The sequence below is a fragment of the Manis pentadactyla genome, chromosome 1 (assembly GCF_030020395.1).
Source record: "Manis pentadactyla isolate mManPen7 chromosome 1, mManPen7.hap1, whole genome shotgun sequence".
Classification (NCBI taxonomy): Eukaryota; Metazoa; Chordata; class Mammalia; order Pholidota; family Manidae; genus Manis; species Manis pentadactyla.
This window is the reverse complement of record NC_080019.1, coordinates 158983344-158999021: the sequence shown is the minus strand read 5'-3', so window position 1 is coordinate 158999021 and position 15678 is coordinate 158983344. Positions and strand designations below refer to the sequence as shown.

Sequence of the window (15678 nt, the reverse complement as noted above, 5' to 3'; positions counted from 1 at the left end):
TGAGTTTGACAAATTTATTGGTACTTTAGTAAAGACATTCATTTCAGTCGTTTCTCTCTTCCATCTTGACCTTAGGTTAGTATTTCATTTAAGTCAAGAATATGTAGGAGAGGGGTGTTATTTTAACACAAACAGCAAAATGGGACAAAAACGTTTTGCCTATATGAAAGCAAGTTAAATTCATGTATCTTGATATAATTAAATCATGTAAGAAAGAACTAATAGTTCTATATACATTTCCATTGTTTTACTTGGGGCTTACTCTAAACTTAAATGCAAGTGAACAAAGTGTTAGGAATATACACAGGCTGCTTCTCTCAAGTCATTACTTATTTAAAAAGCTCAGCAAGTAGTTACCACCAAAATAGTCTGAAGCTGCCTCCAAATTTAACATTGTGGGAGTTTTTGAGGACATCATATATTTGTTTATCAGTGACTATGCTCTTAAAGATGTGTTTAACTGTCACATTAAAATTCATATACAATACAAAAATTAAAAAAAAAACCCACCATACAACACACAGATCTAACAAAGTATATGTGGTCAAAGATTTAAGATGCAATTTCTTTCCTTCTATTTTCAGTACCAAATGTGCTTTTGGGAGGCCACTGGTTAATATGTATCCGCTTCAGCTATATTATTTTACTAAGTAAGAATTCCTATAGTAAGTTCAAATCAGATGTCACAAGTTATTAACTTAAATGCTTTGACAAAGTTACAGAAAGTACATCTTTCTCATTTTCCATCTTCATACAATGTGGGGTTTTTTTTATGTTTATAACTTTTTAAAAATAAAAACAGCCAAATATTTAAGTATTATGTACATTTAAATTTTTGGTGGTGGTTTGTATTTTAAAAGAAACAGCTTCCTTACAATTTGCCTCAAGATCTAGTGGAAATGCTTACATGAACTAGCTAACAACAAAAACCAAGGGAAGCACATTCAAAATACTGATTTACTTTGGTAGCAAATGGCTGTTCTTTGAAGACTAATGAAGGTAGACAAGACCTGTTAAGGTAAAGGGGGCTATTTCAAATACTCGACAGTTTATATAAACTAAAAAAAATTTTTAATGAACTAATAAGCATCTGTATCCACTGATAGCAATGCAGGACCTAGTTTATGATGACTTGAAACAAAACAAATGCCCATTATGAAAGAGAGCTGTATTTTATCTCACACCTTCAGTCAACAGTCCAGTAACATTTTCCTCCTAATATAATACTTCCCTCTATAAGGCTGTTCCTGGGAGCCAGACAATTTAGGTTAATAAGGGAGTTAGGAGCAATTGCTTGCAATGTAAACAGACAATAACTTTTTGCTTTCCTCTTAATGTGCTAATAGTTGTATCTAAAAAAATATGCAATTCTTAGAAAGGTACCATTTCTGATTTTTTTATTATCTGTAACCTTTGGAAACTAATCACACGAAACTACAAAATTAGCAAATGTCTTGAAATCTGTGTATAAAACATAAATTACCTCTAATTTCAAACTCTCATTTATTAGTGTACCACTCAATCTTAGAAAAAAAAAAAGGCGGCTCCAAAGATAGTCTTATACCATTCTTTAAAAAAGGAAACTGTTCCTTTTAACTTTACACCCACCCCACATCCCAATTTCAAAACACATTTAATTGTCTTGGTCATGGACGTTTCCAAGATGAGATTTTATATTTCGCTCCCATAGCTTCTGGTTATCAGAAAACCCATGCTTTCCTTTATTGAAGGAGTTTGGTCCTGCTGATGTTGGTGTATCCCTGCAGTTAAAAGAAAGGGAATTTATACAAAATGTTATGTAAATCCTTTTGGGCCATGTTTTAAACTTTTATAAACACAGACTGAACATCAGAGTCCCTACAGAGTTTTAAAAAATATTCTTTCCACAGACCCAGTCCTGAAATTTCAGGTTCAGTAGTCCTAAGGAGAGGTCAGGTAAATCTGTAGTATTTAAGGTGATTCTAATACACAGCTAAGGGTGGCAACCACTAGTTCTTAAAACTGTTACAACCCATTAATAGGGTCACAAAATCAATTTGGTGGCTTGCTATCAGCATTTATAAAAAATGAAATAGAATAAAAACATGAAAATGTATCACATATAGAAAGGTTCAGTTTCATTTTATGAACTGATTTCAATTTTACATGCTTAGATTTATGTATACATGGTGTTTAGGTTGGGTTACCATGTCAGATGTATTTTTTACTTTAGGTCCCACTATGAAAGACAGGCAGGCAGGCAGAGAGCACTGGAACTGCTGCCATCTGAGTCACAGACTGGAACTCTGGCAACTGATGTTTGTGTATGGGCTTATTAGCAATTAGTTCTTTGGGGGCTTACACATTTGGTAGAAATGGGGACTTGTAATGGGTTGATCTGAAGCTGAATGTTCTTACTAGCCTCTAAGTTACCCACTCAGTCATCTGAAGATAGGAAAATGAACATCATGTTAACTTGAAATTGTTATTTTCATGACAACAGAAAAAAAGGGGAGGAAAAATTAAAAACTTTTGTAATATTTTGGCATTTGGCATGTTTAAATTACCAAGGAAAGAGGGCATAATGCAATCAAGATTAAGTGATGGTAATGGCATCACTTCTCATAAATGAAATGAGAGAAAGCACTTTCTTTGTTATACCAGAAAAAAAAATTAAATTTAATGTCAAATTATTTCTCAGAGCTATTTATTTGAAAAAAATATATAGGTTACATGTATCTGAAAAGAAATCGCTTTACATTATTGTTTTTTTTCCTTAATATATTCATTTTCTTACCAGCAGAAGAAATACGATCACTGACAGTTTATAAAACAAAAACTGTTTTGCCCAAATACTCAAGAAAAGCCTGAACACTAAAAGATACGTGCAGTTTATCCTTGTTCTTAATTCATTAATATTTTCTACATTATGAAAAATAAATACCTTCCAATATTCTTCATCCTCATCTTTGCTTCTGGAGGCATTTCCTCTGGTTCACTCTGGAGAAAAACAATAAACAGAGATGACTATCCAGATTTATAAAATATACTTGATTACTAATAATGCTAAATTTTATATCTAAAACTTTTAGCATTTTCAAATTTTAGTAATGGGAAAATATTTAACTATATTTTAAAAAAAGGCTCATCTCCAAGTGTGTTGATTCTGCAGGAAGAACAAATCTGGCAAAGCTTATATTCTAGAAAAAAAACCATTTGTTTACTATGTGCTACACATTTTGTTAAATGCACCATCTTTTAAAACTATAATAGTAAGGTGGGTATGATTATCATCATTTGCATTTTGTAGATGAGGTAAGCAATGTTAACTGGTCTAAGGTCACAAAACTAATATAGGATGCCAAAGCAAAGACTCTTAACTTTACGAAATTACTATTTCTCAAAATTATCTTCTCTACTATAAACAGCTTGAAAGAAAGTTCACTATTTACTACTTTGCCTTACTTACAGCTGTTGAAAACGATGTGACAAGTTCTTTTTGGATGTTTTTAGGTATAAATGTTGCCTCTGAGCTAAAGATACAGCTTAAAGGTGCTAAAAATAAGAATCTATAAGCCTACACTTATATACATAAGGGAAAGCTCTTCCTCACAGTATGAGGCCATTAATAAATACAGAAGGAATGAAACAATCAGAAAAATCACCATTTATCAAACATCATAATTGACTGGTAAGAATCATTAATGGATGTTAGGAGTTGTAAGTGAATGTCTAAGAAATTAAATTAAAAAGTATTCTCAAAGTATTTGAGCACATACTCTCAAAGTATTCCCCACAAAATAAGTTTTAATTGCAGCAGATAAAAAAGTAATTTGACAGTAGAGAAATCTGGCCACCATAACATCACTTTAATCAAATTACCAAAGTTAACATTGTCAATAATGGGACATACTGACATGTGCTCCCTGATTCGAGGCATTGAGAACTTGGTATCACTTCTGTGGAATTTCTGCCAAAACTTAGGGAATGTGAATCTAATCATGAGGAAACATCAGATTAATCCAAACTGAGGGACATTCTACAAAATAATTGGCCTGAACTCGTCAAAAATGCTAATGCCATGAAATACACATAAAGACCCAAGAATTGTCTCAAATCTAAAGAGATACAACTGAAAAATATTCTAAATTTCAAAATTAGTTAAATGGATACCCTCTTTGTCCAATATATTTCAGGCTCAGATATATACCCAAGGTTACTTAATTAACATTCTACAAAAAAAAAGGAAAAACCAGATGAAGATTTTAGATGTACATGTTGTACTCTTTTATCTAAGACTAAGTTTATCCTTTACCATCATTACCATCTTAGAAGAAACAGTATTATCTGAACCTGTCTAAAATTTCTTCTAAGTTAGGGAGAACAGTGAGGTATGATGCAAAGAACACAAGTCAAGAAAGCTGAATAGTAAGTTCTAGCTGAACTCAACGTTTGTTTATTAGCACACACTCTTGCATACTTAAATTTCCTAATTTCCTCATCAGCAAATAAGAATATCACACAATTCACAGGGCTATATGGAGGATAAAATTATGTGCCAAACTGTTGGGCAAAGTAGGTAATGAGGTACCTACTGTAGGTACTTAATGATTTCCACTGTCAACTTGTGCACCTTACTCCCTTCTTCCTATACTGACCTTCCCTCATACAATCCATACATACCAAAACAATAATCTCTTAAGAATGTTAGACACAAAAGAAAATATTAAAAATTATTTGTTAGTGCTTTCCTGACTTTTTTTGGGGGGTGGGGGATGGAAATATAATAGTTTTTTCCTCAACAAAATCTTACATAGGTTTTCAAATATCAAGCAGATCAAAGAACAGCTATAAGTGAACTGGGCAGATCATCAGAGCCCTAGCTTGCTGGCATCACCTAACCCCACAGTAGCTCCTGAGACATTTCCATAGAATCCCACAATTCTGAGAAATAGTTTAAAAATCTTTAATCTCAATTGAACTGTCATTTTACAGTTGAAAATCTAAGGCTCCTAAGGGGTAAAGTGATTTATTCACAGGCTTTCACTGGTTAGTAACTGGACAAGACAGGACAAGAATCCAGGTCTTCCGACTGCCAGTCAGATGGTCTTACCATGCTGCTACATCTAACTACCCAGCCTCTCTTCCTTCCCTGCATTTCCACATCACTTCATCTCTTCAGGTAACTTTTGATTTTTATTTTGCACTATTTTATACAAAGCTCTCTGTCCTACTAGGTTGAATTCCTAGAGGAATTTGTCTATCTTTGTAATCTCACTGTGCCTACCACACAGGAAGCACTCAAGTGTGTAGAATGAGTAAAAGTCCAAAGGAAAATAAAGTGGCAACCATGGTGATTCTACTTACCTACTTATCTGGGTTCCAATCATTTCATATTTATCCTTACTCTAAACTCCTCTATAAAAATCTCCAGTCCAGTCAAATGCAGCTGCTTAGTATTTACCACTTGTGATTTGAAAGCTGATGCCTTAGTTTATAAAGTATCAAAATCCTGCCTAATGTTTTAGTATCCAACTCATATTTCTTCTCTTATACATTCTTCCCAGTCCTTTTGGCCCCAGTGTTTGGCTCCTCTGAATGTGTAATTCTTATCAAGCACAGTAAGAGAAATGCTGTGAGTGGCATGAGGGAACTAGGACTGCCTAAGACTAGGAACTGCTGACTGAGCAGAACTTCTGCCATATTTGCACTATTTGTTATTCCTCATGGGTTAATGGGGAGAAAGTATTATAGCTGCTTTTTGTAAGAGGAATGTATAATAATGTCTTACCACTGACTCCAACTATAAAAATTATTAAAGATAGCAGTACTGAAAATTTTTTTAGATCCTATATATGTCCCAGCACACACACACACATTATTATTCATAATGAACATCTGTTGACTTGATTCTGAAGTTCCCTGTCCCCAAAGTGAATAGTATTTTGACCCTATAATCAAATAAAATAGAAATAATCCAGGTTTTGCAGGTGTCACAAAAAACCTCTTCAGAGTTGCAAAGAAAATTCACTAGTACATTAACACAACCTACAATATGCCACTAATATCTTCTTTAAATAACTGATTATAGTAAAATAAAACTAGTTATCAACTTACATCTTCATCTTCGTTGAAAGCTGCTGCTACTGAAAGGGTTTTTGGAGCAAGAGTTGGAACAGTCTCTTTAGGCTTCTGAAGAATAAACATATTAAAAAGAGTATTATGTGATGTTTATACAGCCTTGCTTAATGATAATATAATTTATCTTCAAAGATTCAACTTTATGTTTTCATAGAAACATAGTAAGGAATTCAGAACAAACTTTGGAGAAATCCATTCTATTTGTGAAAATATGGTTATCAATGGCAGGTTTTACTTATTAATTGTATGTCCATTTGTTTTCCTCCTGTAAAAGATTTCTAGTTATGATCCATAATACCATTTAGCTAAGCAGTACCTAGTACAGGTAAGAGAAAATGATTAGTAATACTTTCCCATAGTAACATTAAAGTTAGTTACAGTGTGCCTTGAGAACATAAAAGACATCGAGACTCATCTTTCCCTCTCCTAGCCAGCTTTCTGCCCTTTATCCTGGAAACATGCTTCATTTCTCTATCCAACCTAAGGCCTTGAAATAAATTGCCCTATCTCCTTCGCCTTGTCATCCATTCAGTCTTCAACCCACTGTAATCTGGCTTCCTCCCTCACTACCCAAGGTTCCTCATTCCCTTAGATGGTGACCAGCGTCCTCCATGTGACTAATCACTGGTTCTTTTTTGAAAACACCCTTACTGTGGCTTCTGTGACACTGCTTAACTGGCTATTCTAATTTTCTGACCTTTTGTTCTCTCCCTTTCTTCCTGTTACCTCCTTGAGTGACAGATACACAAGATTCTGTTCTTAGTGACCCTTCCTTCTTCTCTGTACTTCCCTGGACAAGTTCATTCACTTCTATAGTTTTAACTACCAAACACCATGTCTACCCTCACACAGGATGTAATCTGCCTAGTGGATAGCCTCAGTTAAGAGCTCTCACGGGTCCTTTAGTTTCATAGTGTTCACAGGTACCTAAACCAGGAAAACCTTTTCTCAACTTGCACATTTTATGTAAGGTCTTGCTGATTAGATCTCTATTAAATAGACTTAAATCTCCCTCTGCCTTCCCATCACACTACCACACCACCAACACCTAAAGCCTCTTTGCATTAGTCTCCTGAACTGCTATTAGAAATACCATCTCTCTACCTTCTGTGTTTTTCTCTCTAATTCTCTACACTGGTACCAGAGAGATGTTCCTAAAATGCAATCTGTTTAAGGGATGAGACTCCTTATAATGTGGTTCCATGGCTCGGCCAGAAGCTAAAGAATAAAACCAAACTGTATTATAAGTCCTTTATGATTTGGTCCTATTTGGGAGGGTCTGGTTATAGTCTCTCATCTGGGGGGCTTTTTATCCCAACATGTGCCTACCAAACACTTTCTAACTGTAATTTCCTGAACGTACCACGTCGTTTCTCATCTAAACTGCCTTTGCATGAAATTTTATCTGAGATGGCCTTTTGACCCCTGCCTGCCTTTGAGGCCAACTCAAACGTCACCCACCAATGAAATCTCCTCTGACCTGCTGAAACAAAACTAATCACCCCTTCCTTTGTAACATACACAAACACTTTTTATAAACAATGATTGCTTTTGAAGGAATAAAAAAAAATGTTAAGTTGGAGTATGCGGTGACTATAGAAACCCTTACTCTTTTAAAGATGTCATTTATTTGATGTTATACATTAAAAAATGACACAAATAAGTTGTTTGTTGATCAACTCCTTTCACCCCATAATCAAAAGCAATACTTTCAACTATTTTTTTACATCCTACATTTTACTCCCCCAAGACTATGTTTATACTTTATCTATGAGAACAGGTTTTTGTTTTCCAAAGATTAAAAGGCTTTACTGAGTAGGCTTTTAAAAATATAACCCTCCCAACTAAAATGATCAACAATTACTAAATCAGGTCAATGATTTAGAAAAAGTAGGGATTTGGCTATTGATTTAGGGGTGTGTTAAACCACAGTAAATTCTATTATCAAGGGAACATCTGTATGGGAGTATGCATGAGAACACGTGTTTACTGACTATCAAAAAAAAGTACATATGCAGTTAGGTCTCTGCAACTTTATAAAAACAGATTAAACAAAAGGAATCAGCTCAAATAGAACAGTCATGAAGTAATGAAGTTACAAGCCAAATGTCTTCTGTTCTGACTGAAACTTTATAGGAAAAAAGGGAAAAAGAATAACGGCTTAGGGTGGGAGTAAGGGTTCTGAAGAACAGTAGCTCTTTCAAAATTAAAAGTGTAATTCAAACACAATGACTTGTAGGGACCTGATCCACATTATATTTTTAAGATCTCTGAATGAACATCTGATGCAGAAATAAGGCTGTATGCATCTGGCAACTGAGAGTCAACATTCAGTGACCAGACATGTCTAAACAACTTAAAAGCAGTTTTAGGATTATTCTCCTTCCACAAGAATGTAACTATTTTCTAAAGCCAACAGTGAAACACTATTCAAGTAATTTTCTTTTCTTAAAGATCTTATAAGATTGTATATCAACTACATATCAACACAAAAAAATATCTATTTCGTTGAACCATATGAAACTGTCATTTTCATAGATCCAAAAAATTCAAAATTCAAATTTATTCAATTTCTAAACTGTGTATGTTTCACTCTAATATTTCAAATACTTTCCAGAAACTCCATAGTTAAGAATTCAAGGTTTACATTTTAAAACAAGGCATCAAAAGTTGATCTCTAAAGGACCAATGTCATAGGATATATGGTACTCAATGCCCATTGGTAGCTCTGAAGTAAGATAATCATAAAGTTCTTCTTATCAAACAATTATCTTACTAATATTAATCTTTTAAGCTATAAATAACTGATTTCTAGATACATTTTTAGTATTACTGGAATTGAAAGATAAGAAAAATATACTGAAATTCTTTCTGAAAATATTTTTCAGAGGTTTTGTTCAACTTAGGAAAGCTTTATGGTATTATTTTATAAATTATATACTCCCTATAATAGTTCCATCTCATATTACAAACCTTTCTTTTTTCTGAATTATAAATTCATCCAGACCTTTCTTGAACACAGAGCTAATAACTTCTTGAATACTTACACATAAGTTTAGGCACCAACATATCTTTTTATACTTAGTTTACCATAACCGAGAAAAGCAGGTTTCCAAAACAAATTCTTAAGATCCATTATCAACATATAAAATAACAACTCACACTTGATCCAAGTTTGATGGATATAGCTGAGGCTTTCTTTGTCGTCTGACTACCTATGGCAAATCCAAACTTGGAGATCTTTGTAGGTTTTGTTGGGAGGTCTGCAGCTTCTTCTTCAGCTGATCGCTTCTCAGCGCTGCGACTGGAACTTTCCCCTCCATTACTGGAAGAAACAGTCTTAGTTTTCACAGGTTTTTCTGCTTCTTCTTCAGGTCCTGGTGAAGTCGAAACAACTTACCAAGATGAGCTATTTTTACTGAGCAGATTGAAGGGAGCAGCAACCTCAAAAAGCATCGTTACAAGGAAGATACCTCTGCAGCTGTCACCTACTGACCCAACAGTCTCTTCCACTGTTTGTTAGAGTATACAGCAGGAACTGAGATTGTGTGGCAATAGAAGAGGCTCCCATGAATTAACTAGCATAAAATACAGAGCAATTTAAAATTATAAACATAGAGTTCACAAAAAGCAAGACCCTTCAACTAAACATTACAAATTGTACAGTAATCTAGTTATTAGTGGGATTTTATTTTAGAAATAAAGATCTAAAAATCCTTCTATACAAACTAGTTGTTAACAATTTAGTCATACCATAAGATAATGAAATGCATCTAATAAATTCTAATATTCTTTGATAATGTACTTCTAGTTATATGAAGTACCTAGTTATGAACAGCTTATTAAGCAGGTCCTGGTGATATAACTACAGTGTGAATACAGCCTAGAGTAATTTTCTTGAGTGATGTGTTTCTCATGCACTTCTCACACAATTTTTGAAAAGAACTCCAAGGAAGAGTTTGTCAAGGTCATCCATTCCTGAATAATGTAATTCTACTCTGCAAGCTTGATTATCACCTGTCTTAAGCTACCCTTAAGAGCTATTAACAGTCATAATTGGGTTTACACATTATTTTTTCTCTTTGAAAGATGAATTAATTATAATTTCAGATAATAGGGGGCATACATATGTAGACTTGGAATGCAAGATGTCTTTCAGTAATTTTGGTTGTTTGTATTAATCAATGATGAAATTAGTTTGCATCTTGAATATCTTAGATCTGTTATAAAAGAAGCTATTTAAGAATATATTGGAAGGTAAGACTGATTATTAAACATTCTATTTTCTTTCCCAAGTTTACCAATTCACCCTATAGAATGTACTCTCATAAACTGGATGAATAATTTACTTATGGAGAAAAGGAAGATGCTCTCAGGGATGGCCCTGACAAGTTAGGAAAACAAGACAAAAAACTAGAATGGGAGAAAAAACGGTAACCAAAACACAAAGAGAATGAGTAATGGATTAGAAGACCAGAGGCTATGGATTTCAATTAATATAGTTTTGGAATGATAGGGTCTCTAAACTAATAAGCACTTTCAACAGAACATTTGATTTCGTTTAGAGGAAAAAATAAAAAGAACTCTTTATTCCCTTTGGACAAGGGGTGAAAGCTGTAACAACAGTATCAGGGAGGAATTAAGCAGGATTATTCTGGAATTTCCCCAGAAGGCAAGCAGAACATTGGAATAGTTGCTTGCGGTGCCATTCACTTATTTAGATACACAATAACAAAAGCACTTAAGAATATAAAATTGCTATTCAACAGGTGAAATACAGAACTCAGTTTTTTATTTCTTAAAAAAAGTATTATCCTAACATCAGTTTTTTCCAAGTCTAAATTTATAATTAAAATTATCTGTGCTAAATTTTATTCTGTATTCTATAGTTTAATTCAAGTATGAATTTTATAGTAAAACCCAGTGATAACTAGTTCTTTGTGACTGACACAGCTAAAATTGAAAACTCATTGGCTCTACATATGGAAACATAAGAAAACCCACTGGATTTACATACAATCTAATAAACTAAAGGCAGAAGTTTTGTGCAAACACAAACTCTGAAAAACATCAAAGCAAAAGGAAACATAAGAAAACCCACTGGATTCACATACAATCTAATAAACTAAAGGCAAAAGTTTTGTGCAAACAAAAACTGAAAAACATCAAAGCAAAAGGCATAAAGAACATTTAGTCTTGACTGTAGTGTAACTCTGCTCTTTGAACTGTGACCCGGATTGTAATTAGTGAAGATTTCCTTAAAACCTATCCTTTCTTAATTCTAAACCTCCTTTTGCCCAGAAAATCATTTCGAAATAACCTAGAAATATCAAAGCATATTTATGAGAAGAGAAAATCTTACTATAATATTAATAATTACAGCATTAAGTGTGACAAACAGCTGAACTAGTTACGTGCTAATACACGGAACTCTGTACTATCTACCCAGTGCCATGGATGTTGTAAGGTATGGAAGATTTCTAGAGAGACTGCTCTAGAAAGGCGGCATGAACAGGGGAATTGGGAAAACTACGAGTAATTAAGTCACCAACTGGCAGTGACTCAATTTTATTCATATTTGCTCTTCTTGTCATCTGAAGAGGCAATCTATTAAGACCACCCACATTTCAAGTCCACACTGAAGATTAAACATACTAAGGTCTACTAGGTCATTTCTATACATGATTGATTCTACATCCAGCAATTTATTTCTGGACATAGTAATTGTTTGGCCTTGCTCACCTTCAAGTTTTTTTAAGCAATTGTAAATATCAATAGCTTTAGAAAACACCTACTCTTCAATGAAGAGGTGGGGGGAAAAGGAGTGAAGGAAGGTGGGTGCCCTATTAGTATTCATTACTTAGCCTTCAATGGCTCAATGTGTCACATGGATTGGAGCTGTTGTTTTTTCTTTATGTTATCCTTTTCTAGCAATTATGTAGTAAAATACACGAAACATTTAGGAAATAAGGCAAGTGGAATAAGCAATGAAGTGACATGGTAAAGTATGATGACCAAATCTATGTTATGATCAATGTATTACAATTTCTACAAGTTTACCTGTAGTTCATTAGAAGAGAAAGTGATTTCAGCCTAATGTGAGCTTTGAAATATATCAATAAATATCAATATTAATTCCTAAATCCATTGTTTTTCTTTAAATACAACGAGCAGTACTTCAACATTTGGGGTTTTAAATCAATAACTGTTTTCAATTTATTTAATGAGATGTCTGCATTTTGGGACTGGAAAACCAAATTTTGGTTGAACATGCATTGGTAATGTGAAAAATTTTAGCAGTGTAACATATTTTAAAGAATGAATGTACGGTCAATTTTTGAAAATTGAGAAAATCAGAAATCAATTTATAACAAAACATGGATAAAATATCAAATTACTAGAATCTTTATCAGGGATTTTTTAATCAAAGGGATTTTATCTAGTTTGTATTCATTCTGAGCAAACAAAAAGTGTCAATAACAATGTGAAATTAAATTATATAAGTACTAAGTTTTTTTTCTTCTCCATTAAAATAGTTGGGGAAGAGATGGACCTTGGAGGAAAAAGGTACCTTACTTTGAATAAGTTTGGTACCCTTCATAATCCATTTGCATTCTGGTAGCTTCTTTGAGTGAAAAAAGGGCATATAACTACCTCTAATAGGACTGGTGTGCAGCTCAAATGAGAACATATTCAAGACCCTCCTAATGTCTGGCAAAATGAATGTCAATTTCATTAAAGTAGTTACTAGCTAACCTAAAATAGCCCGAAATGACCATAGCTATGATATGAACAGCTCTCCTCTGAAATTTCTACTTATTTCAAGGAGCTACAAAAATGTAGCCAAAGGAAGGAAAAAAAAACTATGCAAACCCTTACCCATAGCATTTTCTCTCCTCTTTAAGGGGAGAGCAGGTAGTACAAGTAGCTCTTCCTACTGACATAAATTCATGTTAACTATGGAAGTAATCTACTCATAAAAAAATACTTCCAACTTACTGGACTGTTCAACAGGAATTAAAAGTCAGAATATTCTCTAGGTACACTTCTAAGACTAACATGGTAAGTGTTTCAAAACGGTGCCTATTTGCCATAAAATGACAATTTAGCAATACCTACAGTATTGTTTTAGCTAAGATACTTCTGCACAATTGTTATCTGACATTCAAAAATGGTTTAGATGCAAAGCACATTTTTCTTGTAAAAGGTGGCACACCCAAGGCCACCTTATGTACAAATTATCAAGGAATATTGCTTATTCTAAAGTATTTAGAATGAAGACCAAGGAGACCACAATAATTTTTTATACCAATTAGCAAAGATAATCTTATCCCCCCCCACCCCGCATATATGCTAGAATGGAAACATCATACTCATACTACAGAGATAATTATCTCTAAGTGAAAGGGTGGTGGATAATTTATAGAGTGGAATTATGCTGAACTTAAAGTACATTTTGGCAACACATTAAACACATCTTTAATACTCTCAAGTCAAGACAGAAAGCCACTCTAAAAAGTTAAAAGATAGTCTAAAAGCCAGGTTAAGATTCTTTAGGCTACAGTTCTTTGTTTTTCCTCGAACTACTAATTTTTTACGTGATCTTACTCAATAAATTCCAAGACAGTAATTTTTGAGGAAAAGAAATGTACTAGATGGTTTAAACTTGTTTCATAAACTATTTAACCAGTGGACAAAACGGGGAAGGGGATAGTAAGAAGAGGGGCGAGTTTGGGTTGAAGTATCAGCACTTTACTTGTTTTTTAAAAAAGTAAATTCTGGATCCAATGTAACTCAATATTACATTTTTCTTAATTTTTGTTTCCAAAGCAACTCAAATTAAACATCTTATCTGTAGATCCTAAGTGCCTTCATATGCATCACTCTTCTGTATTTTACCATGCTAAGTACTTTCAGGGATAAGATTTGAGGGAATTAAAGAGTAAGAGTAATACTCAGAACGTTCTAAAGACATTATCATCAGCTCGCATGTATTAAATTACTTGTCTTGTTACGACAAAGGGGCGGGGATGGAGTGGGGTGGAGAGATTACACGTTTCTTTTCCTTAATGCAAAAGACCCACATTCACAAGGGTGTAGCAGACAAAATAAAAATAGCTGTAACCCGAGTTTACATCGTAACAAAATACAGAGAGTCACACTAGCCTATTTAGCCACCTAAGTATATGGCGTGCAGTTAGCTAGCGAGAGCCAGCTCAGAAAAGGCCGACACCTCAAATACAGGCAACCACACCTAGACATACCCTAGACCTCACAGCTTAACCCAGCGGGTAGGCAAAGGTATTCCTCTTTACTTCCATCGCCTTGACCCGTCCGGTTACAAGGTCGGTGATCGGTTTGAAAAAAAAAAAAAAAAAAGGCCGGGGTCGCCCATCTCCTTAGCGAGAAGGGGGCAGCGAACCAACTCCTCCGTGTAACTGAGAGGCCGGCATGGTCGGAAACTCGGCCTGCGGCCAGTTCCTGTGGCCACGGCTCGGTGACTCGCCCTGAGTGTGCGCGTGTGTGTTTTGTGTGATGTGCGTCTCCGGTGTGATGGTAGCGGCTCCTGCACCGCCGCTCCGAGTCCCACCCCGAGTTCCGTCCCCCTTTCTGGTGACCGTCTCCCTTCTCCTGGGAAGCAGGGCCTTCGCTGGGGCCAGGAGGTGACGAACAGTAGCCAGCTCTGCCCCGGCAAGGAGGCGATGTGGGCCTGGCTCCCAGTGGGCCGCGCCGGGCGTGCCCGGGGTTCGTCTGGGCCCAGCACCTGGCAGGGTGAGCGCCAGATCCGCCCATTCGCGCCCCACCTTACTCCCCCCACCCGGGGAGCTCAAAGGAAAGCCCAGAGCATCCCACGCAGCCCGCGTCGCTGGGGTTGTGTTCACCTCCGGCGGCTCCAGCTCGCTGCGGCTTCTCAGGCTTCTCCTCTCCCGCCTTCCCGTCCGCCATTTTCCCCGCCGCGGCCTCCCCTGCAGCCACGCCAAGGACGTCACGGCCCAGCCCAGCAATCACTGAGTTTCGGAGGCAGCCTCTGGGGGGAGCCAGCCTAGAGCGGCCCTGGAAAGCGTACAGGCCGTTTCGGAAACGGAAGCAGACTGACGTCATCGACAAGACGCCTCCGGAGGAAGGGCGGGGTAGGTTGGGCTGCAGGTTTGGAGGGCTGGTTAGGGACTTCACTAGAAGTTGCTTGGTAGGTTTTCAGGTTCCGGTGGCCGGTGCAGAGAACTGAGGGGAAGGTGGGAACATCACCGTGGAAACGTTGGTGGAATGTAAAGTTTCTGCAGATAGGGGTGTGGTTGCAGCGGAATCTAGCATCCTGTTTCCAGTCTTGCTAGCATACGTGTGCCTACTTAAAAAGAAAACGGAAAACTAAGGCCGTAGAAAGAAATCAACGTTTATCGAGCGCCCTCTTGTGTCCGACCCTACCTCGTTTAATCCCCACAATAGACCAATGCGTAATTACCCTCTTTGTAATCAAGCTGTGAGAGTTAGGACAGAGTAATTTGTCCAAGGTCACATGGCCAACGGTAAAACTTTTTTTTCCCTACAGTCCTCAATTTC

The 15678-nt window shown here is 35.9% G+C and overlaps 1 protein-coding gene across 1 annotated transcript; it reads right to left on the bottom strand.

The window, feature by feature from the left end:
- On the bottom strand, nucleotides 1-15158 carry PCNP (PEST proteolytic signal containing nuclear protein). The gene is made up of 5 exons (XM_036916461.2): nucleotides 15003-15158; nucleotides 9283-9497; nucleotides 6097-6171; nucleotides 2924-2979; nucleotides 1-1760 (listed from the first exon to the last, which is right to left on the bottom strand). Exons 1-5 carry the CDS (start codon nucleotides 15064-15066, stop codon nucleotides 1634-1636), a joined length of 537 nt encoding a protein of 178 aa, XP_036772356.1. The 5' UTR covers nucleotides 15067-15158; the 3' UTR covers nucleotides 1-1633.
- Between the last annotated feature and the right edge of the window lie 520 nt (nucleotides 15159-15678).

Bases quoted from the DNA above. Each gene is read 5' to 3' on its own strand.
- PCNP (XM_036916461.2), bottom strand. From the start codon at position 15,066: ATGGCGGACGGGAAGGCGGGAGAGGAGAAGCCTGAGAAGCCGCAGCGA. The intron at 9,498-15,002 runs GTGAACACAACC...CGACTTCACCAG, and splicing joins GCGAGCTGGAGCCGCCGGAG to GACCTGAAGAAGAAGCAGAA. The intron at 1,761-2,923 runs GTATTTATTTTT...TTTTAACTGCAG, and splicing joins AGGATGAAGAATATTGGAAG to GGATACACCAACATCAGCAG.